The sequence below is a fragment of the Labeo rohita genome, chromosome 17 (assembly GCF_022985175.1).
Source record: "Labeo rohita strain BAU-BD-2019 chromosome 17, IGBB_LRoh.1.0, whole genome shotgun sequence".
Classification (NCBI taxonomy): domain Eukaryota; kingdom Metazoa; phylum Chordata; class Actinopteri; order Cypriniformes; family Cyprinidae; genus Labeo; species Labeo rohita.
In genome coordinates, this window is record NC_066885.1 from 11,437,697 (window position 1) to 11,464,188 (window position 26,492).

Consider the following 26,492-nt stretch of genomic DNA (forward strand, 5'->3'; position numbering starts at 1 on the left):
GTCGTTTTTTTTTTTTTTACCCTTATTTATTATCATTTCACTGCGAGAGAGTGTGCCCAACACCCTGCTAAAGTTTAAGAAAATGCAACCACAGAGAACAAATACAGACCAGACAATTTAAAAGATACAAAAAGGAAACAACTTGAACTAGAGTGCAAAAAGGATTAAGAGTTCTTCTTAGGCCTTCCCCGGGTTTTCTTCACCGCTGGTTCAGACGAGGCCTGAGCTTCTTTCTTCGCTGGACGCTTGGCAGGACTTGCCGTCTTTTTAGCCCCCTTCTCTTCTAAACAGATTACACATTTGGTTCAAAACATTTACCACAACCAAAGTTACTGATATTGATAATAGGTGAACAGGCCAGCTCAAAAATCCATAAACATGACTTACCCTTCTTTTGAGGAGCTCGCCTCTTCTTTGCAGGGGCTCCGTCGGTTTCATCAGCAGACTGGCCTTTTTCTTCGGCTTTCTTTCGCTTGGGAGTCTTCCAGTCAAAAATAAAGACACAAACATGGAGATGGAAAAGATGGAAGAGCAGTGGTCAATTCACTTGCCTAGAGCAACCTTGGAGGAAGTTCAAATCAAATATTAAGAAGGGACCTTTTGCTCTGTATACACATGGAAACTATTATGCGCGCCTTGAGCGCTGTGAACGCTTGAGAAAATGTAATTACAATTTAGCTATCCAGTAAATCGGGAAAGAACAAATAAAATAATTTTAATGTCAAATGCAATATGCACACTACTGTTCAAACGTTTGGGGTCAGTATGATTATTTATTTGTATTTTTTAAAAGAATAATACTTCTATTCAGCAAGGATGCATTAAATGGATTAAAACTAGCACTGAAGACTATAAATAAAAATATAAAAAAATAAAAAGGAAATGACCAGTACTGGGAATATGGCTGGGCGATATGGCCAAAAAATTATCATGATATTTTTTTCATATCAGTCTATATCGATGATTAATCGATAATTATCACATAAATGTCATATTTTTATTTCTTTCAAGTTTAAAGGCAGATTTTTGCTACAATGTGAAAGTTGTAAAAAACAAACCGTTAATTGTGGCTTTAAACTATTTTTTATGGTCAGAACATTCATGTTTCTTAAATTCTGAAATGAGTGTTTTTTTTGTTTTTTTAACCATTGGTCTTCTATAGTAGCATACATTTAAAACATGATAACAGTTAAAACCACAAATATAGCACCTCAATACCATGGTAAAAATGTAATATGGTTTCTAGGTATTTGTATGAAAAACAATAGTCTAAATACATTCAGTATAAATGCATAAATGCTATAGCTTCACAAGAAATATTATATTCCATGACTCCTCTTCAGTATGTTTAATAATGTCTACATTAATAATATAATAAAATTAGACACAAATACCCACATTTCTGACACAATAGCACTGTGCAGCAAGTGCTACTAATGTAAATCTATGTTAAATGATGGCGATTTGTACTGTAGATTAAAAAGCTATGTGACTGTATTGTTGCGCACAGCCTTTCTTCTGTTTGTCATCTGGCTATAAACTGACTTACTTGTGTTCTTCGCTGAATCGACCATATGCATGGATTATTTCCTTGTTTTAGACAAGCCAGCTCAGTCAATCAACCATACTGTGCCGTAATAGGAGCGTCCTTTGCTTGATTTCTCTACATAATCCATTCACAATTCGAAAAGTTTTGTCTAAGAGGAACAAACGTCCATGTATACTGTAAAAAATTACACGAGTAAATCTGCTAAAAACACGAGAGTAATTGCTATGATTGACAGCGATAACCGAACAAAACATCTGACAAGCCGATGTCAAAAATAGAGCTGTGCATTAAATGATTCAGAATAAATTCAGAGTAACAAAACCACAGCAGTAACAAGTTTGTATTGGTTAAATATAGGCTATTTAATAGCTTTTATGGCTCAAGATAAAACTTAAAGGATGTAGTTATTAAATTAAATCTAAAATATTTCAAATTCATATTGATTCATATTGAATGCATTATTTAATTCTTAATATTTAACTCATTTAATTTGAAGTGAACTATATGTATTTAAATAATTTACCCTTATTCACCCTGTTAGTGTCTGGGCTTATTTATGCATTTATTTATTTATTTTAATGATTTTCTGCACCTGCTATACTATATACCTCAGTGCGGTAAAAAGTACTAAAATTTGTTATACTAGCAAATTTTATAAAAAACTGAAAAGCAAGACTTGAAAAAACTAGGGAGTTGAAATGGCAGCTGCAGCCAATGAGTGATCCTCTGCTGCCATCTTCTGGTTCTAAGGGTAATTTCATGTCATTTTCATCTTAAAAAGTCGTCTTCCGTGAAAAGACATTTTTTATGTCTTCTATATGAATGAAAAGTGAATCTTTGAAGTGATTTTTGCACAAAATTTTAAAAAGGTGTTAATGACTTTGAAGGCAAGTTATTGATCATCAAGAATACTATTAAGACGTCGTTGAAGAGAAGCCTCGTTAGCTAGCTAAAATTAGCCTAAACAGTTATAATAGAGTTTAGCTGTCAGCATTTAAATGTACAAGCGAATAAACGGTCCGAGTGGCGCACTTTAAATGACTAGCGCTCTTTTGTTTCGCCTTTGCCGCATAAACATTGTATCGAACATTTATCGAACTTGTCATCATTGGTCGAGGAAATTGATATCACGCGATAATTATCGTTATCGATTTGTCGCCCAGCCTAACCGATTTCAATGTTGGGAATTTTTCATAGAATTGCAAACAATAAAACCTACTATGAGTTAATCTATTTTAACAAGTTCATCAATCAAAAATCCTTGTTTTTTTTTCTCTCCTCAAATGAAAATTCTAGCATAGAAGCTCAAGTCTTCAATTCAAGGAAATCGTACTAACCGAACCAGGGGTTATGAAGAAGATGCACTTAACGACAGCAATCAAATTCTCCCTTTTCTTCACTCAGACTGCATAATGAATGCTCGCCCCTCTCTCGGACTTGAACTATCATCCTTACTAGCCCCCCCCACACCCCCTCACATTTCCCTTCCATTTTGCCAATTGCTGCCTCATGATTACCATCCAGACCCTGCTGAGCTGAACAGATTGGCTCGATAATTACATACAATAACGGCAGTGGGCAGGTAACCCTCAGCTGGCATGGGCCAGCTCCCTGGTGGCACCTTCCATATGCAAACTGCATTGTGGGAAGCGAGGAGAGTCCGTCCCCTCCCCTGTCGTAAGTGCGGCTCGCTGATTGCCGGCCCGCGCCGACTCCAAGGTTACCGTGTCAGCAAATTTGTGATACATTAGCAGGGAATAAACACAGGCACTCAGGACCTGTCTGTGGGAGGAAGAGGAGGGGCCACTGGGATAAACACCCGGGCGCTGGAGAGAACCTGAGATGCAGACGGCTTTGTTGCCAAGAGCTCTTTGTGCCGGACCCCATGAATGAAGCCACAGTCTTATCGCTTTCACAAAGTATATGCCATCAAGGGCATCTTTGTGGGCTCGGACGGTTTGTTTTACACGAAATACACAAAAAAGAAACACGACGGCTGCAGAATTCGCTTCTAAAGATCGTTTAACTTGCAATCCAGACAAAACAATTCAGTGATTAATAACCTCTTCCCAAGTATTCAGAGAAGCGGTAGTATTTCAGAAGTGTGAGATCTCATTCCAGCTGACACCTTGAGGGTGTTGACTGGTCAAATGACATCCCACCATCTGAAAAATACTAAAAATAAATCAGACAAAAAGCTATTCAAAAAAAATATTAACATCAAGACACACTAAGGTAAAATGAGGGCACGTCTGTGTGTCGTTTCCAAGAATCCAAATAAGCTCAAGAAACGTTGGTTAAAAGCATCACGCATTAATCGTATTTGAAAATCAATGCACTCGACAGCATTTCCTACTAACCCGAGCAATTAGTCTTGGATCGTGTGTGGGCATTTTCAAATTTGAATCTGCTTTCAACAGGTAAACAAATTATAGGATGTTGAAATGGGCTCGTTTTTAAACAGCGGGCTTCAAAAAGGGACTGTCGCAGCATTTTCAATGCGCCGTGAATGAGGGAGGGCGACAGAGGTCGGTTTTTGATGTTCTGCTGAAGGTGGCTCTCACCTTGACAGAGGGCGGGCTTGTGCCGTTGGTCGACACGCCGAAGTCCAGCTTTTTGTCGTCGGACGCTCCTATGGTCTTCAGGCCTTGTTGCAAAATACCTCGCAATTTTGCGTAATCTGGCTTGTCTGTGTACCCGAGAGCCTTGACCTCTTGCATGAACTTCTTCATTTCCTCTAGAAATTGAAAAAGACATTAAGCACAACAATTTAATCTTAATGCAGATTTACTTTTTCAGACTTAGCAAAAGAAAGCTGTTAAAGACGCTTCTGGGTCAATAAACAAACGAAAGTTACTTGGACCTCCGTCTCAAATGAACACGCAAAAGTCCGACGTTAATAAGCTGCACGTGCACGTTTATGTAGGAAAGACAGAACAGTCCCTGTAGGGCAGTGTCTTCTTAGCAGACGCTCACACTTTAACCTTCAGGCTAAGTTTAGAGGAGAGGGGCTGACATTTGTCACTTTGTTCCTTATACTTCTCCGCTCTCAAACTGTTGTTTACTGTCGGCTGCTAAAATAGTCACACCAAACAGAATTAGTCGTGATGGCCGTGCTAACAGTGCCGCCTCCCATCACCTCGGTGTTGTGATGCGGCGTGTACGCACAAGACAACAGCCTGAGGAGGGATCTCGCCGTCTGCCGCGCGGCTGTCACAGGGCTTAAGAACTGCCATCACATCAGCGACTGAGCAAAGGGAGCCAATGACATCTTTGATTTTTAAACGACACAAAGAAAGAACACCCTAAAGTTCTGCAAAAGTAAAGACTGCCGCACGCTGACTGCAAAACTAGGCAATGCAGAGGTCGAGAACGGAGAAGGGTGAAAAACAAGTTTGTTTAAAAACTTCAGCTTTTATTTATTTCGTCATTTTGTGGTCGAGTAGGGTTGCTAATACAACACACTATTTATTATATGTATATGGGTCATTCTATGGAAATGTCCATTTTTCTGTCCTTTGCCTTTACAGAAATATAACACTTGAAAAAGACTTTAGAATTTCTTTATATTTTAAAACGAAAATGTTATTTGAACAATGACACCTTCTTGAGCAATTAATGTGGAACATTTGTTTTTAAATTAATTATATGAATTTCAAGCACCACAAAACCACTCGTCCCCACAGCCATGTACAGAGGGGAAGTGCTTTATTTTGAGGTCAAAAACAGGTTTTTCCTACCATTTAAAACACAATAATATATTCATGACTATCAAATATATGATGTAAACTGCATAAAAAACTAAATGTCGATTAAATATTATAAATTATATAATAAAAGTAGTGGTCCCCTGGAGTTGTCACTGGTGTTACCGTTTAACAAAAATCGTTTATTTTGAAATACAAATCACACTCATAACATCACTTAACTTCCTTCTTCCCATTTCCTAAAGATCCATGAAAAACCGCACGTTAAGTCTACTATCTCTTTTCAGTTATCAGAAATGTTCTTATTTATCTCATGATTTCATATGAAGCTTCATAGTTGAAGTCACTGGTGTGACCTACTTTATCGCTAAGGAATTGTTTAAAAAAAAAAAACTAAAATACAAATGGATTAAACTACTTAATTTAGTGAGTGACAACATGTTGTTTGATACCTTGCAGCAGCCATTTTATAAAATGCATTTTTCAAGAAAATTTTCATTGGTGTTACTGTCACTGGTGTCACCTTCCTTATGGGTAACAACAGTGAAGATCAGTATATATCAGGTCTTATGTATGTCACTGGTGATTCATTGCGTCACTGATATTACTGTTTTTTTTCTGTCACATTAAATAAATCTCCTTATTTCTTGCATTTTCATAATTTTTCTGTAACTTTGACTACATGTGCTGAAAAAAAAAAAACCCTAATATTTCATAAAAAAAAACATTAATATTTAATGAACAAAGGTACATGTGATCTTTAAATAATCACACAAAAAAAGATTAAAAAAAAAAAACAATAAGTTGTCATTTATATGTATTCAAAGTCAAATGGTATCTAATAATGTTGTCTAAGTTTAAATGTTAGAAAAATAAAAACATTTTAAGACCTCTTGCCAACTGATATTTCTTTAGAATTACCCATATATATATATATATATATTCATATTCTGACTATTTCTAGATAAATTTGGGACATTGAGTACAAAAAATAATCAAGAAAATGCAACAATTCATGATTCTAAAGACTACAGTATTAATATTTATTTCAATTGTGCATTCAACATTTCACCCAATTAATAAAGAAGCAAAAACAGTGGTCAGAGCCATTTTTATGACGCACTGCACTGGACAAAAACAAAAACATGTACACTTTTTGGTTACACTTTATTTTAAGGTGTCCTTGTTACAGTGTAATTATATATTTAAGTACTAAGTAATATTAATCAACTACATGTGGATATGGTTAGGATTAGGGTTTGGCTTACAGATACTTAACAAATAATTATGCATAATTACATATATTACAATAGTATGTACATGTAATGTGTAACAAGGACACCTTAAAATAAAGTGGCACCCACTTTTTTATATTTACTAAACATTTTACACAAAGATATTTGTCAACAGAAAATGCTCCAGTTTAAAGTTAGTGTGAGAAGTTGCTGGGAATTAGCACAGAGCTGATAGATTAGCTCTAATTAAGACTAAATCACCAGGTCCACACTCATTATCAAGAGAAGAGGCCCTCATGCTCTTGTTTGTGCATCAGAGCTCGTAAGTGCGTCACTCCAATTACCGCTTGGCAGACAAACAAAAAGTAATACTGCAGAATTCACAGGTGCTTCTGCGGTCGCGACACGGTTAAAAAAAATAAATATGTTTAAATCCCATTTAGATGAAAGAAATTTCCTAAGATTTAAGACTATTAACCTACCATATTACAAACTATTTAATTGATATTTCAAAACCAAAGTGCATTCACCTTTTTAAATATATGAAAGCTTCTCTTGAGAACTTCAAGATTGCTCAGTTTTTCCTCACCTGGTTTATTTTCTGAAGGGAAACAGCTTTTCAAGAACTCATCGATATTGTCTCTACACCTGGAGAGAAGGATATTTAAAAATGGATCAAACAAAATCAAAATCTTAAATGTATAATTATAATTATGATTCATTAAATCTAATACTCCATTATTATCGGTAAAAAGAAATTGGCTGCAAGGAAATTAATGGGAGAAAAATGAATTAGTTATACTGCAAAGAGGCATATTAGTTATTCATTACTCATTATCCTAAAATTCATTATCCCATGGCAAAAAAATAAGTGACAGGTAAAATAGGTAGATTACGTTCAGAAATAAGTGAGGTTAAAGACAGTCACCTGAGTTTGGAGTCTCTGACATACAGTGGGTCCTGAAGTTTGTCCTCCCAAGGTAGTCGACCACAAAGCCACTGGATCATGCAGTAGCCCATGATTTCCAGATCTCCTCTTCTTGAAGGGGCTGAAATGTAATATACAACCACACACTTTAAGGGGAAGCCTATCTCTGTAGTATCTGATGCAAAGTACCATTACATCAACACTTAATATAAGTTCTCTTCACAATTAATAATCTCTAAGACCACGTACACACTGCAAGTTTAAGGAGTGACAACCGTATATGTGACCCTGGACCACAAAACGTCTTAAGTCGCTGGGGTTTATTTGTAGCAATAGCCAAAAACACATTGTATGGGTCAAAATTATTGATTTTTATTTTATGGCAAAAATCATTATGAAATTAAGTAAAGATCATGTTCCATGAAGATATTTTGTAAAATTCCTACTGTAAATGTATGAAAACTTAATTTTTGATTAGTCATATACATTGTTAAGAACATTATTTGAAGAACTTTAAAGGCAATTTTCTCAATATTTTTATTTTTTTGCACCCTCAGATTCCTGATTTTTAAATAGCTGTATACTGGCCAAATGTTGTCCTATCCTAACAAACCACACATCAATGGAAAGCTTATTTTCTCAATTTTGAAACAATGGTGATATGACTGGTTTTGTGAACCAGGGTCACATATAAAGGAGAAGTCCACTTCCAAAACAAAGATTCACAAATAATGTACTCACCTCCTCGTCATCCAAGATGTTCATGTCTTTCTTTCTTCAGTCGTAAAGAAATTATATTTTTTGAGGAAAACATTTCAGCATTTTTCTCCATATAATGAACTGATATGGTGCCCCGCTTTTGAACTGCCAAAATGCAATTTAAATGTGGCTTCAAACAATCAAAAAATGGGGTTGTAAAACGATCCCAACCGAGAAAAAAGGGTCTTATCTAGTGTAACGATCAGTTATTTTAATAAAAATAATAAAATTTATACATGTTTTAATGCCAAAAGCTTGTCTTGTCTCACTCTGTCTGGACTGTTGTGTCGAAAAACTCCCATCTCATGTTCTCCCTCAACTTCAAAATCGTCCTATATCGCTGTTTTACCTTTTTTGTTAAGAGTGTTTGATCTTCTTTGCACTGGGTCGGCACTTCTGCAGCGATGTAGGGTGATTTTGAAATGATTTTTGAAGTTGAGGGAGAAAATATGACTGTTTTTTGACATACCCTAACAGGCTTGCCACGATAGACGGTGTAGACGGTGTTGACGGTGTTACCGGTTTTAAGACGCAACACCGGTGACATCACTTTTCCACCGTGACTCCGTCCCCATATTTGTTTTTTTTTTTTTTTTTTTTAAGTATTTGTTTTTTTATTAAACATTTATTTGAATTAAATGGAAAATACAATTCTAAATAATTTACTTAAGACGAGAGCATGCACTATAAAAACTGAACATAGCTACAATACGTCATATTTCATTTATCACGTGAGGAGAACGAGAGGAGTCGAATTTACAGAAAGAGAATGGCGGACGATTTAGTGTCAAAACGCAATGCAAAAGCGCCTGTTTGGCAATATTTTGGGTTCAAACCAAATGCAAAAAGGGAACCTGAAAACGTTAATGAGGCAATCTGCAAACTTTGCCTGACAAAGGTGGCAGCATCTGGAGGAAACACAACTAATTTATAAACGCACCTTCAAGCGCGCCACAAGAATGAGGCTGCCAAAATCTTTGCGTGTGCGCAACAAGCTGCGCATCCGAGAGAGTGTTCAGCACGATGGGGAACATAGTGAGCCTCACAAGATCCCATCTTAAGCCAGAGATGGTCAACATGTTGGGTTTCCTGGCATAGAACATGTAGACTGCACTGTTAATAAATGCCAATTTATAGTGTTTTTGTTTATTTATTTATTTTTTTAAAGACTGCTGACTTGTCATTTTTGTAGCCTAATGTCATTTTGGAAGTTTTTCTTTTATATTCGTTTCTTGTTCATTCGTTTAATCTTATTTAAACTTTGTGCAATTTGTTGATTTATCTTTCTATTTTATTTTCTTATTCGTTTTAAAAACGTTCTAACATAGGCTACGTAATAAACGTTCTATGGTTGTTATTTGTTTGGTTCCAACTTCCACAGTTTTTTCAGCCTGTAGCATTGTTGTGTTTTTTTTTTCGTTATGTTAATAAAAGTTCTGTTTAATATCAGTAATTTTTTTTTTGTTTGTTTCACTGTCGTCCATTCAAACAATTGACGCCGAATTGCCAATTCCCGCAAAACTGAAAGTGAAAGTATAATACGCACGCATTTATAAGCTATTTAAAAGCAGAAAAAACGAAGAAAAGAGGAAACCCCCACCCCCACGGTGATACCGGTATTACCGGTGTTGTCACATGTCGATTAACTGGTTGGGAAATTTCCTCATCGTCACAACCCTATACCCTAACTGTCTTGAGTCAGAATACACAGAGTTCAGGGAGAGAAAGCCAAGACGAGCATTTGAGATTAAAAAGTATTTAAATTGATTTTTTTAATGAAAATAACCGATTGTTTCACTAGATAAGACCCTTCTTCCTCGGCTGGGATCGTTTACAATCACATTTGGGATTGTTTGAAGCTGCACTTAAACTGCATTTTGGAAGTTTAAAATCGGGCCACCATATCAGTCCATTATATGAAAAAAGAAAAATGCAGAAATTTTTTTCTTCAAAAAACAATTTTTAACGAGTGAAGAAAGAAAGACATGAACATCTTGGATGACAAAGGTGTGAGTACATTATATGTGAATCTTTGTTTTGGAAGTGGACTTCTCCTGTAAATGCAGGAGTGCATCTCGTAAATTATCATTCCATAATACGGAACAGCAGTCACTCCCGCATTTGTAACCAGAGCAACATTTTGGCGTCTTGTGGGAGTTAATAAGAATTTAATCATTTGGTATCTGCCATTTTTTGTCTGCCGATTTTATCTAACTACCGCTAATAGATGCGCCGTGTTTCGTTTATGCTCGGGAGGCTGCTTTAGAGAGCGCTGTCTTGCAGTGTTGCCATGTCCTCATATTTACAAGCACTTTTAGGCATTTGGTCTTAGCTCATAAAGCTAGCCACTTTATGAAGTTATTATAGTGGTTTGTGGATATGAGATATATGATTTTTTGGTGTTATAAGACAAAGCATTTGGGTGTTTTAGTGTTTTTTTGCACTTGTCCTTGTTTGTTGATGTTTTTTTCTTCTTTATGAGATCTGGCAACACTGACAGTTTACCACAGGACTCATGAACGCAAGTAGCCCCGTGTCAAAATGTGCCAAGGTTAAGACTTCTTTTACTGTTATTTTCTTGCATCTCACATACATACAAAGACACATTTGTGATGCATCTTTAAATACATCAACAACTAGTTGTTCAGTTCAGTTCCCTACACACTGTGTAGAATTTCTGTAAATTGACACTACCTGTATTTTTCCGAAGTTAATACGGTTGTCGAATGCGGCTGTCACTCATGTATTTTAGTAAATTATGTGCGTATAGAATGCAATTAAGGAGTAAAAGGTGAACTGACAACCGACTTTAGCTGCAGTGTGTATGCAGTTTTCTCCTAATAATCACAATGTGATGTTCTACAGAATTAATACTTAAACGGCTCCTTAAATGTGCGCTACCTGAACCTCCAGGGGTTAAAAAAACATTTTTCAAACTATAGAGATTCCCCTAGGCTTAGAACTGATTGTTACAATTTCTTACAGACTCCTTTGTGCGCATCAATGCTAGTGAACTCGATGGTCCCATCATGACACCTCTTTGGGTCTTCTTTGTACTCCTTTGGCACTCCTTCTGGAGAATATCTGTAGGCCAATCCATAATCCACTAAATACACCTGGATTAAAAAAACAAATCAAAATCAAATGGTTACTGTGCAACAAAAATTTAAAGCACTGTTAAATCAATTACAGAAAATAAAAATAAATAAATAAAATTGACAGGGAAATGAAATATTATTTAGAGATATAACACATCCGAGGTAATAAAGTCACCGTAATTTGACGATTACTACAAATAAATCACATTTGAAGCTGCAAACAGACTGATTGCCAATTAGCAGTATGTGTCACTCATAAAAGAGATCTGACAATTAGCACTTTGTTTTCAAAGCAACAGGAAGCAGTTAACAGAGTTCCAAAGATACCCAAAGAATCAGTGCACAAATTGCAGGTGCACTTATTACCTCCCCAAAAAGTGCAAAATTATTTGATGTGTCCAGGAAGTGTGTTTCAGAAATAACTGCACACGCCAATTTGCAACAGTAAAGATTAACAGCTCACCTACAGTGACAAACATCACAAACTTTTTAAAAAAGTATTTCAACTAAACTTCGTCATGTGGTGTTCAAAGCTGGGGCTGCTGATTAGAAACTGCCAGCATCAACACTCAGTGCACAAAAAATATTATCAAGAAGACAAAACTGCCCTCCCCAGTCTTAAAATACAAAACATACTTCATTTTTGAACAGAAAGAAATTCCTACAAGTGGTAAATGAATGAACACCTTGCTAAAACTGCATGTATAATTACTATTAGTTATTCGTTTAATAACCACTGGATGGACTTTGTCAGACTGATTCAAACTGGTAACTTATGAGTTTGAATCTTTTGGAATCATTTGTTAAAAGAACCAGTTCATAGGAGTCATTCACATTCAATTCAAAATTCAGTGTTCTAAAGTCATAAGAGAGTTAATTATAATGGTACAGTTTCTATACCAATGGGTTAAAATACAAAAACATTATTAAGCATTTCTGCAATTTAATCTACAACCACTACATTTATTATACACAGATATATGTGTATTCAGAAGCCAAAAGAACACCCTAGCAATTTCAAAAAAGGATGCTCAGTCACCAAGTAAGCAGCGACTAATCCCAAGAGGCCGAGTTTTAAATTGTGACTTTAAAAATAGCAGCTTAATAATACACCACTGATACATTATTAATCTTCAAATTAAATATTTGCCCCTGCCCAGCCCCCAAACCTTATTTGCTAGCGACAGCTTCAATACTGTCTCTAATCTCTCCAGTTTATGAGCCGCATTAAAGGCTTAAATTGTTTTGCTTTTTTTCTCCACCCAAATCTCATTAACAGATGGAAAAAAAATAAGACAAGTAGTTTCTTACATTGCAAATCACTGGTACTCCAATTAAAAGAAGCAGGAGCTCTGTATAGTACTGCAGTCTACACGCACTGCCTTCCAAGTCTCTACAGTTAGAGCCGTACAGCCATGGCAACAGAGATCTGTTTAACATGTGGAAGGCTTGAAACAAACCTGATTGGGGTTGGTGTAGGACAGAAGGAGGTTGGAGGCTTTGATGTCTGCATGCACATATTCATGGTCATGGATGTACTCCAGAATGTCAAGCTAGAGATGAAAGATATGTTAGAATATGAGATTTTTATAATAATAAAGGAATATAAGATTTGCTCCCACTGCCTGCAATGCCAAAACAGTCACTGGAAAAAAATGTGCATGTTTAAAAGGTTTTCATTTATAATCTATAGATATAAAATTTATTTGCATTTAGTGACAAATATGTTGAATAATTATTAGTATTTTATTCTACATAAGAGTGGCCTCCTGCACTGTTCATTTTGTTTAGTAAACCCATTTATTATGAGACATTTATCATATACATACACTGCTGTTCAAAAGTTTGGAATCAGTAAGATTTTTAATCTTTTTTAAAGAAGTCTCTTATGCTCATCAATGTTCCATTTATGTAATCACAAATATAAAAGGTATATGAAATATTATTGCAGTTTAAATTGACTTTTTTTACTTTAATATACTTAAAAAAATTATTTATTTCTCTGAATTTCATCAGACATTATTCTGGTCTTCAGTGTCATATGATCCTTCAGAAATCATTCTAACATGCAAATTTATTATCAATAAAAAATGTACAGCTGTGCTGCTTAATGTTTTTTTGGAACCTGTGATACTTTTTCAGAATTATTTGACAAACAAAAATAACAGCTTTTATTCAAAATATACATTTTCTAACAATGTAAGTCTTCACTATCACTTTTTATCAATATAACACATCACACATTTAACAAAGTATTAATTTCTTTCAAAGAAAGAAATTTGTTAGAATTAAATTAATTTGTAAGAAATATTGTTAGAAAAGATTTCTATTTTAAATAAATGATATTTTTTATGTTCCAGCCATCAACAAAATCCTAAAAAAAAAAAAAAAAAAAAAAAGTATCAGAGGTTCCAATAAAAAAAAAAAAAAAAAAAAAAAAAAAAAAAAATAGCATTACAACCCTTTCCAACATCTATAATAAATTAATATGTTGGAATGATTTCTGAAGGATCATGTGACATTGAAGACTGGAGTAATGATGCTGAAAATTCAGGTTTGCATCACAGGAATAAATTAAGTTAAGTTTTAAAGTATATTAAAATAAAAAAACACTATTTAAATTGCAATAATATTTCACAATATGACTCTTTTTTTCTGTGTTTTTGGTCAAATAACCAGCCTTGAGCAGAAAAGACTTCTTTAAAAAACATTAAAAATCATACTGTTCCTAAACTTTTGAATGGCAGTGTGCGTGAAGTGGCCATTTCTACAGTGATATTTGTAACATTAAATATTTGCTTTGTCAGCAAAAAAAAAAAAAAAAATTATAATTTTCAGCATACATTGCTACGTTTGACAGAGATGCTTTTAGAAGAAACCTACAAGTCTGAGTCCCAACTGAAGAACCAGTTTCCTTGGAAATTTCTTTCCATTTCCCTCAAACTTCTTCTGTAGGTCCATTCCAAATCGATCCATGACCATAAATCTGTACCTGTCATGAAGATTTAGGTTAAATCATTATACTTTAAATGTCCTAGTTGCATGTTCAAAAGATCAAAAATGTTTGTAAATTTTCTACATATTTTATTAATTAAAAACAAACAAACAAACATAAGATTTGTCGTGTTATTTATCATGTAAAGTTTTTTCCCCCATACCTCTTACCACCTTTCTCATGAAAACCAGAGCCCCAATATTTTGGAACTCCCAAATAGTCCATTTTCCTAGACTTCATCCAAGCCCCAACTGAAAAACAAAAAACACTGTCATAACATGACTCACAACATATTAACTAATCCATATCACAACAAAATCATGAAACACTACTGTGTTCTAAATCAGTTCTAAAATAGCTAAATGAGATTATAACAGTTACCGTTAAATGCAATCATATTGATCAATTCCTAAATAAAGTGGGTAAATTATTCAAAACTTTTATTCTTTAAACTTGTTGGTGCTCAAAGTAATATAAGAGTATTCCTCGGGGACCAAACTGCAAGTGCGCCGCAAGGTAATCTGCTGGTGGGACAAATATTTACCAACATTACAATATTCCAATGAATAAAACATGAGCATCCCTTAGTAATATAGCAGTTAATTGTCAAGGGAGACTGACATTTGGATTGTTATTAAATAAAGCGTAATGCTGTGGCCTTGGGGCAGCCATAAGAGCCACCAAAGGCAGAGAGTTGTGGTTTGTCTGTCTCCATAAGGCCCTCAATGGTGAGCTCACAACTTTCTTTAATTAAAAGAGTTGCTCTTCGACTTTTTTCAGTCTGGCTCATCATGCATATGAGGGTGTATTTGCAGTCACAGGGGCATACTTAGATCAGGTTTGGCAGCTCGCATGTAGAACTTCAGTTCAGAGAAGAGAGGGCCGTTGTCACTGGGCTCCTGCAAGACACAGTGAAAAATGATCACCAAAAATAACTGACATTTAATAGAAAATATAGAAATGTGAACCCACATACATTAAAAAAATAAATAAATAAAATAACAGCAGAGGGAAAGTATATTATCGCACTTCCATGCAATGTCATTTTACCATAGCACTAGATTTTTCTATTTAGTTTGCTTGTAAAATGTAAACATTTGTTTACACGCCCATAAAAATGTTACTAGGACACTGCTGGATCTCTAGGTCTCCATGATATTATGGTCTTTAATGTAAGTCACACTCTGTAACCCAAGTTATTATCTATCAGGTAATAATCGTAAGTTTTATTGCTTTGTTTACTTAAAATTAAATAATAATAAAATTGATGGTTGTTAAACATCGTTTTGATTTCAAATAATTCCTCTAAGTTTATTCCTTTTTAATCATTTGTTTACAGTATTACTTAAGGTCACAGAAAAGCCTCTCACTGATTGACATTACATTGCTGACTACCCAAACCTCACAGGCATTCAAAAAGTTTAAGATCAAGACATATAGTTGAGGTCAAAAATGTATGTAAACCTTGCAGAATCTGCAAAATATTAATTATTTTACTATTTTAACAAAATAAGAGGCATCATACAAAATGCATGTTACTTTTTATTTAGTACTGACCTGAATAAGATATTTCACATAAAAGATGTTTACACATAGTCCACAAGATAAAATAATAGCTGAATTTATAAAAAAGGCCCCATTCAAAAGTTTACATACTCTTGTTTCTTAAAAGTGATTTGTTACCTGAATGATACATGAATGATTTTTTAAATATTGATAATTGTTCATGATTTCCTTGTTTGTCCTTCTTCAGAAAAATCATTCAGGTTCCACAAATTCTTTCGTTTTTCAGCATATTTGAACCCTTTCCAACAATGACTATGATTTTGAAATCCATCTTTTCACACTGAAGACAACTGAGGGACTCATATGCAACTATTACAGAAGGTTCAAACGCTCACTGACGCTTCAGAAAGAAAAAAAAATGCATTAAGAGCTGGGGGGAGAAAACATTCTGAATTTGAAGATCAGGGTAAGTTTAACTTATTTCGTCTTCTGGGAAACATGTAAGTATCTTCTGTAGCTTCTGAAGGGCAGTACTAAATGAAAAAAATATGATATTTAGGCAAAATAAGAGAAACATACACATCTTCATTCAGTTCAAAAGTTTTCACCCCTGGCTCTTAATGCATTGTTTTTCCTTCTGGAGCATCAGTGAGCGTTTGAACCTTCTGTAATAGTTGCATATGAGTATGATCCCTCTCATTTTGGTAAAAAAATTAACGTTTTGCAGATTCTGCAAGGTGTATGTAAACTTTTTATTTTAACTGTATCTTCTTGGAAGCAACAAGAGTCCCTTACCACTTTAATTACATAAGGTGCATCAGCACCAACAGATCCTGAAGAGTCTTCGTTTGCTAAAAGATATGAGACAAATTTACATTTGAGCAACTGATAAACAAAACAAAATAAGGCATTAGACCTTAACAACTTTTTTGAATCTTACCAAGATACAACAGGCCAAAACCTCCCTGCCCCACAGCTGATCCAAGCTTCCATTTTTTCTTTCCATTATCGATTAGAACTTCTCCAGGTGGGAATTCTTCAGCCAGTTTCCTCTTGGGTGGAGCTCTCGCTTTCTTCGCCCCATCTGCCTTGGACTTCGGTGGCATTGTACTGTATAATTGAAAGTATCAAACAAGAGAAACACAAATTAGAACCGAACTAAAGTTGGGACCATTAGGGATAATGATTTTCATTTGCATTATTTTCTATTTGTATATAACATTACCCATTACAAATACATTAGCAACATTGCTTATATAATAAAAATTTAAAATCAAAATGTTACTTAATTTGTCTAAATGTTTAGCTATTTGTATCTATATTTACATGACTTTTTAAGATTGTAGAAATGCTTAATTTCTATGACTTTTGCAGCTTTGGAAATCACGTTTTTGAAATTCTCTGCCACGTACAGATTTTCTATGATGAGATGAACCCTGTCAGTTCCACATATTTACTTTAAATTAGTGATCAACAAATAGTGTTTTCACGACACGTCATCAGTTGGCCATATTGGCGACACTGAACGTAATCAATGCCACTGAACCAAATGGAACTCTCTATTTTTGCTGATTATTGCTGTTGAAAATGGTCAATTATTGTCATGTTTTGGGCTAAACTAATTGGTTGGACCAGAAAAAACATTTGGATTAGTATAGAGTGCCAAAATTTATAACAAATCAAGGAGAAGAGTGCAAAAAACTGTCTGAGGAACAAAAGGCTTTTGTGGTTGGCCAAACTGAACCATGATTTCCATGGCAAGAATTCTGAATTCAAACACATTCGTGTTTGTTCTTATAATTTCCAGTCAGGTAAGTGAAATATTAGACTAATATCTTAATTAACACTGCTCGTACATATCTTTACCACCTATTAACTTTAGTTTGTCAAAATATTGCACCCTTTCCTGCTTACTAAATCTTTCTCTATATGATTTAGCAGCTTCCACACATTTTTTCAGTGGTCTAGACAGCATAAATTAGCAGAACAACGTATTCAGTAGTACATTACCTATACAATCAATGATGTTGTTTACATCCGAGTATCTCCAATATGGCCATGTATCCAGGTAATTAACCAAACGGTGACCTAAGTGCAAACCCTCTATATTGCAAAACCTTAAAAAATTCCATCCAGTGGTTTTGTGGTTTTACATTTCTCAACCTCACCATAAAATCTGAATCTAATCATCAGATGTAGTCACTTCATATCAATACAGATATATAAACAACAGACAGCAACTCTGAACATCCATCTTTTCTTAGACAGAGGCCTACTAATAGTTACACTACAAGTATAAACAAGAAATAATAATACAAGGGTGTGTCATAAAAGTCATTAAAACTGTCATACAGGTGAGTGTTTGTGCTTTGTTGACATGAAAAGTAAATATATTGAAGACTTTCAGCATCACAGATGCACTTAAGCACTACAACTGATGACAAACTCATTGTGATATGGATACAGTTTCAATTTGCACTCCTGCCAATGATGCTTTTTGTTTCACTTTTTCAACAGACATTAAAAGCTGTGGTTTCATTTTTTTTATGTGATACAAGTTTTTAAGAGTGATAAAACATGCGGTTAATGTCACACATGTTATCAGTAAGAGTAACACTGGGCTGTTGATATTGTATTTGGGAGGAAACTGCAAAAGGCGGCTCAACTATTTCAACTTGCTATGCTAGTACGATTAGCTGCCTTCTTACGGCTTTTTATCACAACAGGGCTGATGATTTGTCCTCATAATTCGCTACTGAATACATACGGACATTATGCTTTATTAAAGCAGATAGAGAATATTCTACTAACCTTTCCGCAGTTAAGTGGCAGGTTGTAACAGCTCTTCCTCTCCAAAGTTCCCGCAAAACTGCTTATCAGAGTGAGGCTCAACGAACGCGATTGGTTAGAGACAGGGCTGCGTGGTTCCTGGTTGTGCAATGCCTGATGGGATATGTAGTTTTAATATCAGTTTTTCCACAAAAGGTTACAAAAGTCAAATTACGATGTTTTGTAATCATAATAAATAGACCAGTTTAATAAACTGCTACAAAAGAGCATTTTTAAACATTACACTAAAACGAATGACTGAATTATATTGTCTTCGATTAAATTACGTTTTCACAGGTGGTGGAACTCACCAGAAATAAATATGAATTGGCTGCTAGAACATTGTATGTTAATTTTACGGACATTTCTAAAACACAACGCAATTTAAAAATCTAAATATAGGTAAAATAGCTGTAAAAAAAAATCAATATGGACAATTCCTTCATATTTATAAAAAAACATTGTGCCTTATTTTTATATATTTGTTAGAGTGTACTGCTATACATTTAATGTGAGGTATATTTACATAAGTATCCCTCAAAAATATTTTAGGCTCTGTTTCCCCATGTGCATATTTGATATTGACTTATATAGAGCTGTACTAGCGTTGAGAGGCACATAGTTTATGAATAATTGACCATGTGGTATCCTGTAACTGTTTTGTAGAAGTGCTATGCTGCGAGTTTAAGTTTCCTTTTGCCTAGTGACTATTGGGGTACAGAATAACAACACAAGAACTCACAGCTGCAGATTTTGGAGGACATCTCATGGTTTGTTTCCTGCAGCAATGAGGGATAGATAATGTGTCTGGAGATGACATATATAAAGGATTTTATAGTTTAGAGGACTGATGTCTGAGCTAATGGGATGTCTGACATAGAAGTACATGACATCAGAGCTACATATTGATAGGAATTTTGGTTAATCAACTTTGTGGGACATCGCTTATAGCAGAAGAATGACAGGGCACTCAGAGGAAGAGGCAACATCTCAGTCTATGAAGGAGGGCAGAGAAAAACGCGTATCATTTCCCCCAGATGAGCAGATGGTGTCTGACTTTGTGGAGAGAAGGGCTGAACTTCAAGAGGGTGAGACGGCGTTGATGTTATGCTGACGGCCTCTTCAGATCAGCTGTGCTCGGTTTTTTTTTCGTGTAACATCATGCATTTGCCATAAGCAAAATCAGCATTGATTATATACAGCTGAAGTCAAAAGAATCTGCAAAATGTTAATTATTTTACCAAAATAAGAGGGATTATACATTTTTTTAGTACTGACCTGAATAAGATATTTTCCATAAAAGACATTTACATATACACTACCGTTCAAAAGTTTGGGGTCAGTACATTTTTATTGTTTCTTTTTTTTTTTTTTTTAAGAAATTAATACTTTTATTCACCAAGGATGTATTAAGTTAATAATTAAAAGTTTATTAAAAGTTAATAATAAATAATTTACATTGTTATAAAATATTTATATTTTGAATAAACACTGTACTTTTTAAACTTGTTATTCATGAAAGAATCCTGAAAAAAAAAATTACAGGTTCCAAAAAATATTTGGCAGCACAACTGTTGATATTATCCAACATTGATCATTCTAATAATAAATCCGCATATTAGAATGATTTCTGAAGGATCATGTGACACTTAAGACTGGAGTAACAGCTGATAAAAATTCAGCTTTTCATCACAGGAATAAATTCTATTTTAAAGTATGTTAAAATAAAAAACATTATTTTATATTGTAAAAACATTTTGCAATATTACTGTTTTTTTTTATTTTTAATCAAATAAATGCAGCCTTGATGAGCATAAGAGACTACTTTAAAGACTATTACAAGTCTTACTGACCCAAAACTTTTGAATGGTAGTGTACGTTCACAAGAGAAAATAATAGTTGAATTTATAAAAATGACCCTGTTCAAAAGTTTACACACACTTGATTCTTAATACTGTGTTGTACCTGAATGATCCACAGCTGTGTGTGTGTCTTTTAGTGATAGTTCATTAGTTTCTTGTTTGTCCTGAACAGTTAAACTGCCTGCTGTTCTTCAGAAAATCCTTCAGGTCCCACAAATCTTTGGTTTTTCAGCATTTTTGTGTATTTGAACCTTTTCCAACAATGACTGTATGTTTTTAAGATTCATCTTTCCACACTGAGGACAACTGAGGGATATACAACTATTATAGAAGGTTAAAACACTCACTGATGCATTAAGTGCCAGGCAGGTGAATTTTTTTTAATTTGAAGATCAGGATTAATGTAACTTATTTTGTTTTTTGGGGAACATGTAAGTATCCTCTGTAGCTTCTAAAGGGCAGTACTAAATGAAGAAAAAAATATGAAAAATGTACACATCCTCATTCTGTTCAAAAGTTTACACCTCTGGCTCTTAATGCATCGTTCTTTCTTTCTGGAGCATCAGCGAGCATTTGAACTTTCTGTAATAGTTGTAAATTTGTAGTGTATGTATGTAAATTTTAGAAAAGGGTCAATTTTGTAAATTAATTTGTAAATTAATTGTATGATCCCTCTTATTTTGGTTAAATAATTAACATTTAGCAGTTTCTGCAAGGTGTATGTAAACTTTTGACTTTAACTGTATATATATATATTGCTTTTTTTAATTATAAATTCTTGATGTGGCTCTAATATATGGGTTTTACATTTGTTCTGTTTTAGCTGACAGTCTCACTCTGACAGATATAATTCTGGCCTACAAGCAGAGCTGTGAAAAGCACCACGTGAAACCAAACCCAAAGGCTCTTGATCAATTAAAGGTACAGTAAAGTAATGTGCAATAATACACATAGCACTTCTCATGCTTTGATTTCTTGCTAATATTAGGTTATTTGTGCAGAAGGTTTGAAATAGCTATGTGTAATGAACATTATTTGGTGAAAATAACTTTGAAATTAAAGAAAGAAGGAGGATGAAAAGAAAAATAAACACATTTTAATCCCTCTTAGGGAGCAGGTTAATTAGCCAACCACGTTTTATTGAACTAAAAAAGCTAGACAATAACAAACAGGTAAATGAAAGGAAATGAGAAGCACACACACAAATACACACACTCGCACGTGAGCACGCATGCATAATTCACGCGCCGCACTTGCTTATTTTACTTTGACCAGCAACGTTAAGAGCATCGGTTTTCTCTTCTGCATAAATTTACGTTTAGATCAAGGAGAATTATTTGTGGAAAATTAGGGACTTAGCAGTGCTTACATTAAACACACTCTCGGCATTATCTCCACGCCGCTAATGAACCCCACTGCATTTGAAAGGAATGTAGGTGGTCCCCCTAAAAGGGTGAAATATGTATGGTTAAGCAGAAGCTAAAAGGATGGATATTTAGTTGAGGACTGTGTGTGAATTTCTAATAAGAGAATGCTAAATGAAATTTGCTGCTTAAAGAGCATATTTATCAAATTAGGTGTTTTTTTTTTTTTTTTTTCCAGGCAGGATCGTCCCTAGAGGATGACTGCTGAAAACTATTTAAAGCTTTTATTGTACCCGTGGGCTTTCTCTTTTCTTTGATTTTTTTAAAAGTGGGTAAAACAGTATTGCTTTTGGTTACATCTTCACAGAAGTGGTAAACAAACAAAAGGCCTGTATGAAGGACTCCAGGCCCCCTTAGTTCAACACTGGCTAAATGCTTAAAGGAATAGCTCACACAAAAATGAAAAATTGCTTAAAATTTACCACACAAAAGATCTGGAGAAATTTAGCATTACATCACTTGCTCACGAATCGATCCACTACAGTAAATGGGTGCCGTCAGAATGAGAATCCAAGAAAACTGTAGTGTTGTAGAGTTTTCTTGATCAAAATAAAATGGACTGAAGAGGTTTTGAAGCCAGATAGACCTTTATTAACAACAAAAGGCAGAGTAACGTTCGCGAATTCCACTCGGCTTTGTTACCTTGTTAATAAAGTCTGGCTTCAAAACCTGTTTAGAGCACTTTATTTTGATCAAGAAAGCTATACAACACTATTTGCATTCTCATTCTGACGGCACCCATTCACTGCAGAGCACAACAATAGCTGGTAAAAACATCACAATAATTCACAAATAATTTGTGAAAAGCTGTGTGTTTGTAAGGAACAAATCCATCATCCAAATGTTCAAAATGTCCAAAAATCCAAATGTTTTTAACTTCAAACCGTTGTTTCCGGCTAAAATACTCCTTGATTCATAATATTGTTTTCTTGAGTGAATCAGGAGAGAAATATGCTCAAAACAGTTCTAAACAAATATATGGTGGAATTTGATCTGAGTGGACAACAAGGGATGCTTTTCACTGGAAATACAACAGTGTATTATGGACTCCTATTTTGGCCAGACGGCTTTAAAATTAAAATGCATGATTAATGGATTTGTTTTTTGTTGTTATTGTTTTTTCAAACAGACAGTATTTTAACTTAACAGAAAGTTAACTGATGGACCAGAGTTGTAAGGATTACTTGTGGATTATTGTGACGTTTTTATCAGGTGTTTGAACTCTCATTCCGACGGCACCCATTCACTGCAGAGGATCAGTGTTGGGGAAAGTTACTTTTAAAAGTAATGGATTACAATATCGCATTACTCTATAAAAAAGCAACTATTGCGCTACTTAGTTATTTTTTATGAAAAGTAATGCATTATGTTAGTTTTGCATTACTTTTTGTCAGCTGGATTGCTTATTCATTTTTAATGACAGAAACCCCAAAAGTTATATTTTTTGGCAACTGTAAAGGCCCTTTCATACCAAAAGTGAAATTAATAAGCCTCAGTGTCTGCACCTCACTCCCAGTTTCTCTCAACATGGGGACAGGAATCAGTCAATAAATGAGAAAACAAAGTAACTTGTAAGTAGTCTGATTACGTAACTCACACTACTTCTGTGGAGGATCCACTGATGAACAAGTGATGTAATGCTAAATTTCTCCAAAACTGTTTGGATGAAGAATTTTGGATGGCCTGAGTTTTCATTTTTGGGTGAATTATTCCTATTCCTATCATTTTCATTCTCATTATTCTTTGTTAAGCGTTCTGTGCTCGGGCTGGAAGTTTCTCATTCAAAGTTTTCCGTGTCCAGTCCGTCTCAGAACACACAGAAACTTCTTGATACGAGTTACTATCCCAGGGGCTTGTAAATGAGTAACGTTTGTTGAAGTGTCACCGCCACTGAAGTGCAAATCCTGTCGGAGGTGGTGGCAATTGTAGTATCAGAAAATAACAAAGAGAAAAGACTTACAGAAGCGCCCCATACAGTATGAGTGCTCGCCTCAGAAGCCGAGGAAGCATCATCAAACGATTCAGCATTTCACATCTCCCTGCAGGATAAGGCGTAGATTTTGTGAGAAGTTTGTATTTCAGACTGAACCGTCCTCCCATTAGAGCGAATGCAGCGCTGCAGAGCTCCCCGAAAACATCCTTGCTCCCAGCCTGACTCTGTCGAGCTGCTTAGCTGTGAGCGCTGAACATTCATCAGAAAGCCAGAGAGTGTCTGAAGTGAAATAACTGTCCTCCCCCCTCAATACGGAGTGGAATTTCACAATCTCTCACATCTAAACACCGTCGAGTATAAATAACTTTCCTACTTTTAATCTTTAATGTCCATCGCACCCTCTAGACTGTGAGGATTCGCAGTGATTTCTTTCTTTACTGCACAGAATAGGCATGTTTATTTCCTTCCCAGCCGTCTGGAGATGCAACGCTGCAGTCACCATCCATGTAGCCAATCATGTTGTTTTTGAGGCTAGTTATTTATCATTTTCCATGACAAGCACCAAATTGTTCTATTAAATGTCTTTTTTTCCCAGCTCTGGTGCTGATGAAGAGGCAGGGAGACAGCGTAACAATTTTAAAACTAAAAAAATTTTGTACATTTTCATTTTGTTAATGATAAATTAAGTTATTAATTTTGTCTATGCTCTTTCTAGACACTGCAGGTTTAATTGCTAATTGTTAACTGGGAATGAATATATTTGCATATTAATTAGATCCCAATTTACATTTTTAATTTGCTGCCTTCAAAGGGTGTGAGATAAAAGGTCGTGTTATTTTAAATAATTTATCCTTTATTGCAGAAAAGATGCTGAAAGGAAAATGTGCGGCTGATTTTAATCCCTGAGAGCTCTTACTGTATAAAATGTTTCGAAATCATTTTTTCAACTAATTAAATGAGGAAAAAAGGCGAAATATACGCTCTCAAACAGTTGCTAATACAAAGCCACCCAGACTGCAGAGCGCTGGAGTGGGTCTCCAGGAGTCTTTGAGTGAAGAATTGGAAATGCACTTGAGATGCCGTCTGTGGAAGTCAAGTTTATAAGCTGTGTCCCGTTCTGCCTGGAGGAAGCAAAGCTCTTTTTATCACTTCATTTTGTCCTCTCCCTCCTGACACATCAATGCATTTTGTACTTTGTCATTTCATTTTCCTCAATACACAGCACAGAACATTGCTTAGCAGCGAAGGGCTTCAGAAGTTTCCACATTTATTAAGATGGAAAACATCAAACAAAGAAAGAGAGCTACAAAACCATGGCCTTAAGTCATCCTTGTCGAGACTTTTCTTTCCGAATAATATTAAACCGTGAGAGCGTTCGTCCGCACATTGCGCTGCTTAATTTGTTTTGCTCTAAACGCAAAATCCCATATGACGTCCTGTTCGTGTTTACAGCAGGTTGACTGAGGGACTTCATCAGTCCGTCGCCTGATAGATGCTAACTGCCATCTGCTAGCTACAGTCTAGCGGCTAGATTGCCAGATTGAGCTCAAATGATCTGCGCTGTGACGTACTTGAAATCAACATAAACTGTTTGGTGTCACTTTCAAACGTTGATGATTGCATTTTGTTTGAGGTATATTAGTGACGGTACGATTACAAGCTTCACTAAATACTTTGTGATACCTATCACTCGCTGCTTTCATTTTAGATGCGATAAAATCAACTCTCTAATATAAATAATTGGGACCTAAATGTAATTTTTAATTAGAGACCACTGCGATGAGAATTAACTTTAGTTTTTACTGTATGAAGCACATTTCCAAGGTTTTACCTTTTTTGAAATATTCAATATTGGTGAATATTGAAACTTTGAGTACATAAATCTCTTGATTTCGATCTGTCTCTTTTTCATACAGCAAATTACTTGTGTTACTGACAGAGCCAGGTGTTTTGACCTGTCAGGTAAGTTCAGTAATTCACTATTTATTATTTTTGCTATCCCTCTTGAACAGCATTATTGGTTTTTCAAAGCTAAACACCACCAGAAAAATCCCCCAGTGCTATCATTTCACCTGAGACGCTCATCCCTTCATCCGTCCAGGTATGCCAGCTTTATTCATCTTTCCATCAGCACGTATTTGGCATCACTAGTCTGACCTGCTGTAAACGCTCTACTGCGCGATCCTAAAACAAACAGAAAATCTTTCAAATTCATAGACACAACTCTGGGAGGAGATGCACACCAACCGTGACAACATAATGGAAGGTTCAAACATGCATTTTAGCAATCAGATGTTTTGTTTATCTTTCCTTCAGTTGTAAAACTCGGGTAATTTGCCCTTTTGTGCTGCGCTAAAATGTGGAATCACGTATAAGTGTATTTGTTCTAAGAATCTATGGAAATTATATAGAGCCATAAGAACATGTAGCCTGGTTTCATTCATTGAGAATTGTAAACAACAACTAGAATTGTAAAACACTGCCCTAAAATCTTGCCTTTTATATGAAACAAGATATGGGAGAAATGAGCATTCACAGAACAGTGGCTTTGTTTTAACCAATAGGGATAATTGACTCAAAAATTTTAATTCTGGCATTATGTTGTTCCAAACCCGTAAGACCTTCGTTCATCTTGAGAACACAAATTAATATATTTTTTATAAAATT

General features: G+C 35.0%; 2 protein-coding genes across 3 annotated transcripts in view; one reads left to right on the forward strand and one right to left on the reverse strand.

Annotated features, from left to right (window-relative positions):
- Nucleotides 1-26,002, reverse strand: vrk1 (VRK serine/threonine kinase 1). Of its 2 annotated transcripts, none has more exons than XM_051133506.1 (14): nucleotides 25,898-26,002; nucleotides 18,589-18,720; nucleotides 16,718-16,887; nucleotides 16,573-16,628; nucleotides 15,101-15,170; nucleotides 14,435-14,522; nucleotides 14,160-14,268; nucleotides 12,737-12,829; nucleotides 11,162-11,294; nucleotides 7,420-7,540; nucleotides 7,081-7,139; nucleotides 4,114-4,286; nucleotides 388-481; nucleotides 1-283 (listed from the first exon to the last, which is right to left on the reverse strand). In XM_051133506.1, exons 3-14 carry the CDS (start codon nucleotides 16,881-16,883, stop codon nucleotides 165-167), a joined length of 1,281 nt encoding a protein of 426 aa, XP_050989463.1. In that variant the 5' UTR covers nucleotides 16,884-16,887; nucleotides 18,589-18,720; nucleotides 25,898-26,002; the 3' UTR covers nucleotides 1-164. The 2 variants fall into 2 exon arrangements, with proteins under 2 accessions (XP_050989463.1, XP_050989464.1); XM_051133507.1 differs by having other exon boundaries at nucleotides 1-280; nucleotides 25,898-25,993.
- si:dkey-288a3.2 (protein phosphatase 1 regulatory subunit 37) overlaps nucleotides 19,601-26,492 on the forward strand; it is a 54,509-nt gene continuing 47,617 nt past the window's right edge. The window contains exons 1-3 of the mRNA XM_051133290.1: nucleotides 19,601-19,694; nucleotides 21,292-21,389; nucleotides 25,742-25,787. Of these exons, the coding sequence (XP_050989247.1) occupies nucleotides 19,604-19,694; nucleotides 21,292-21,389; nucleotides 25,742-25,787 (235 nt within the window). The 5' untranslated portion in view covers nucleotides 19,601-19,603. The remainder of the gene's footprint in view (nucleotides 19,695-21,291; nucleotides 21,390-25,741; nucleotides 25,788-26,492) is intronic.

Excerpts from the sequence above, each read along its gene's own strand:
- vrk1 (XM_051133506.1), bottom strand. The coding sequence starts at position 16,883 with ATGCCACCGAAGTCCAAGGCAGATGGGGCGAAGAAAGCGAGAGCTCCA. Across the intron at positions 12,830-14,159 it reads TTCAGTTGGGACTCAGACTT|CTTGACATTCTGGAGTACAT; the intron begins GTAGGTTTCTTC and ends TTTCATCTCTAG. Across the intron at positions 7,541-11,161 it reads TGATGCGCACAAAGGAGTCT|CCCCTTCAAGAAGAGGAGAT; the intron begins GTAAGAAATTGT and ends ATTACATTTCAG.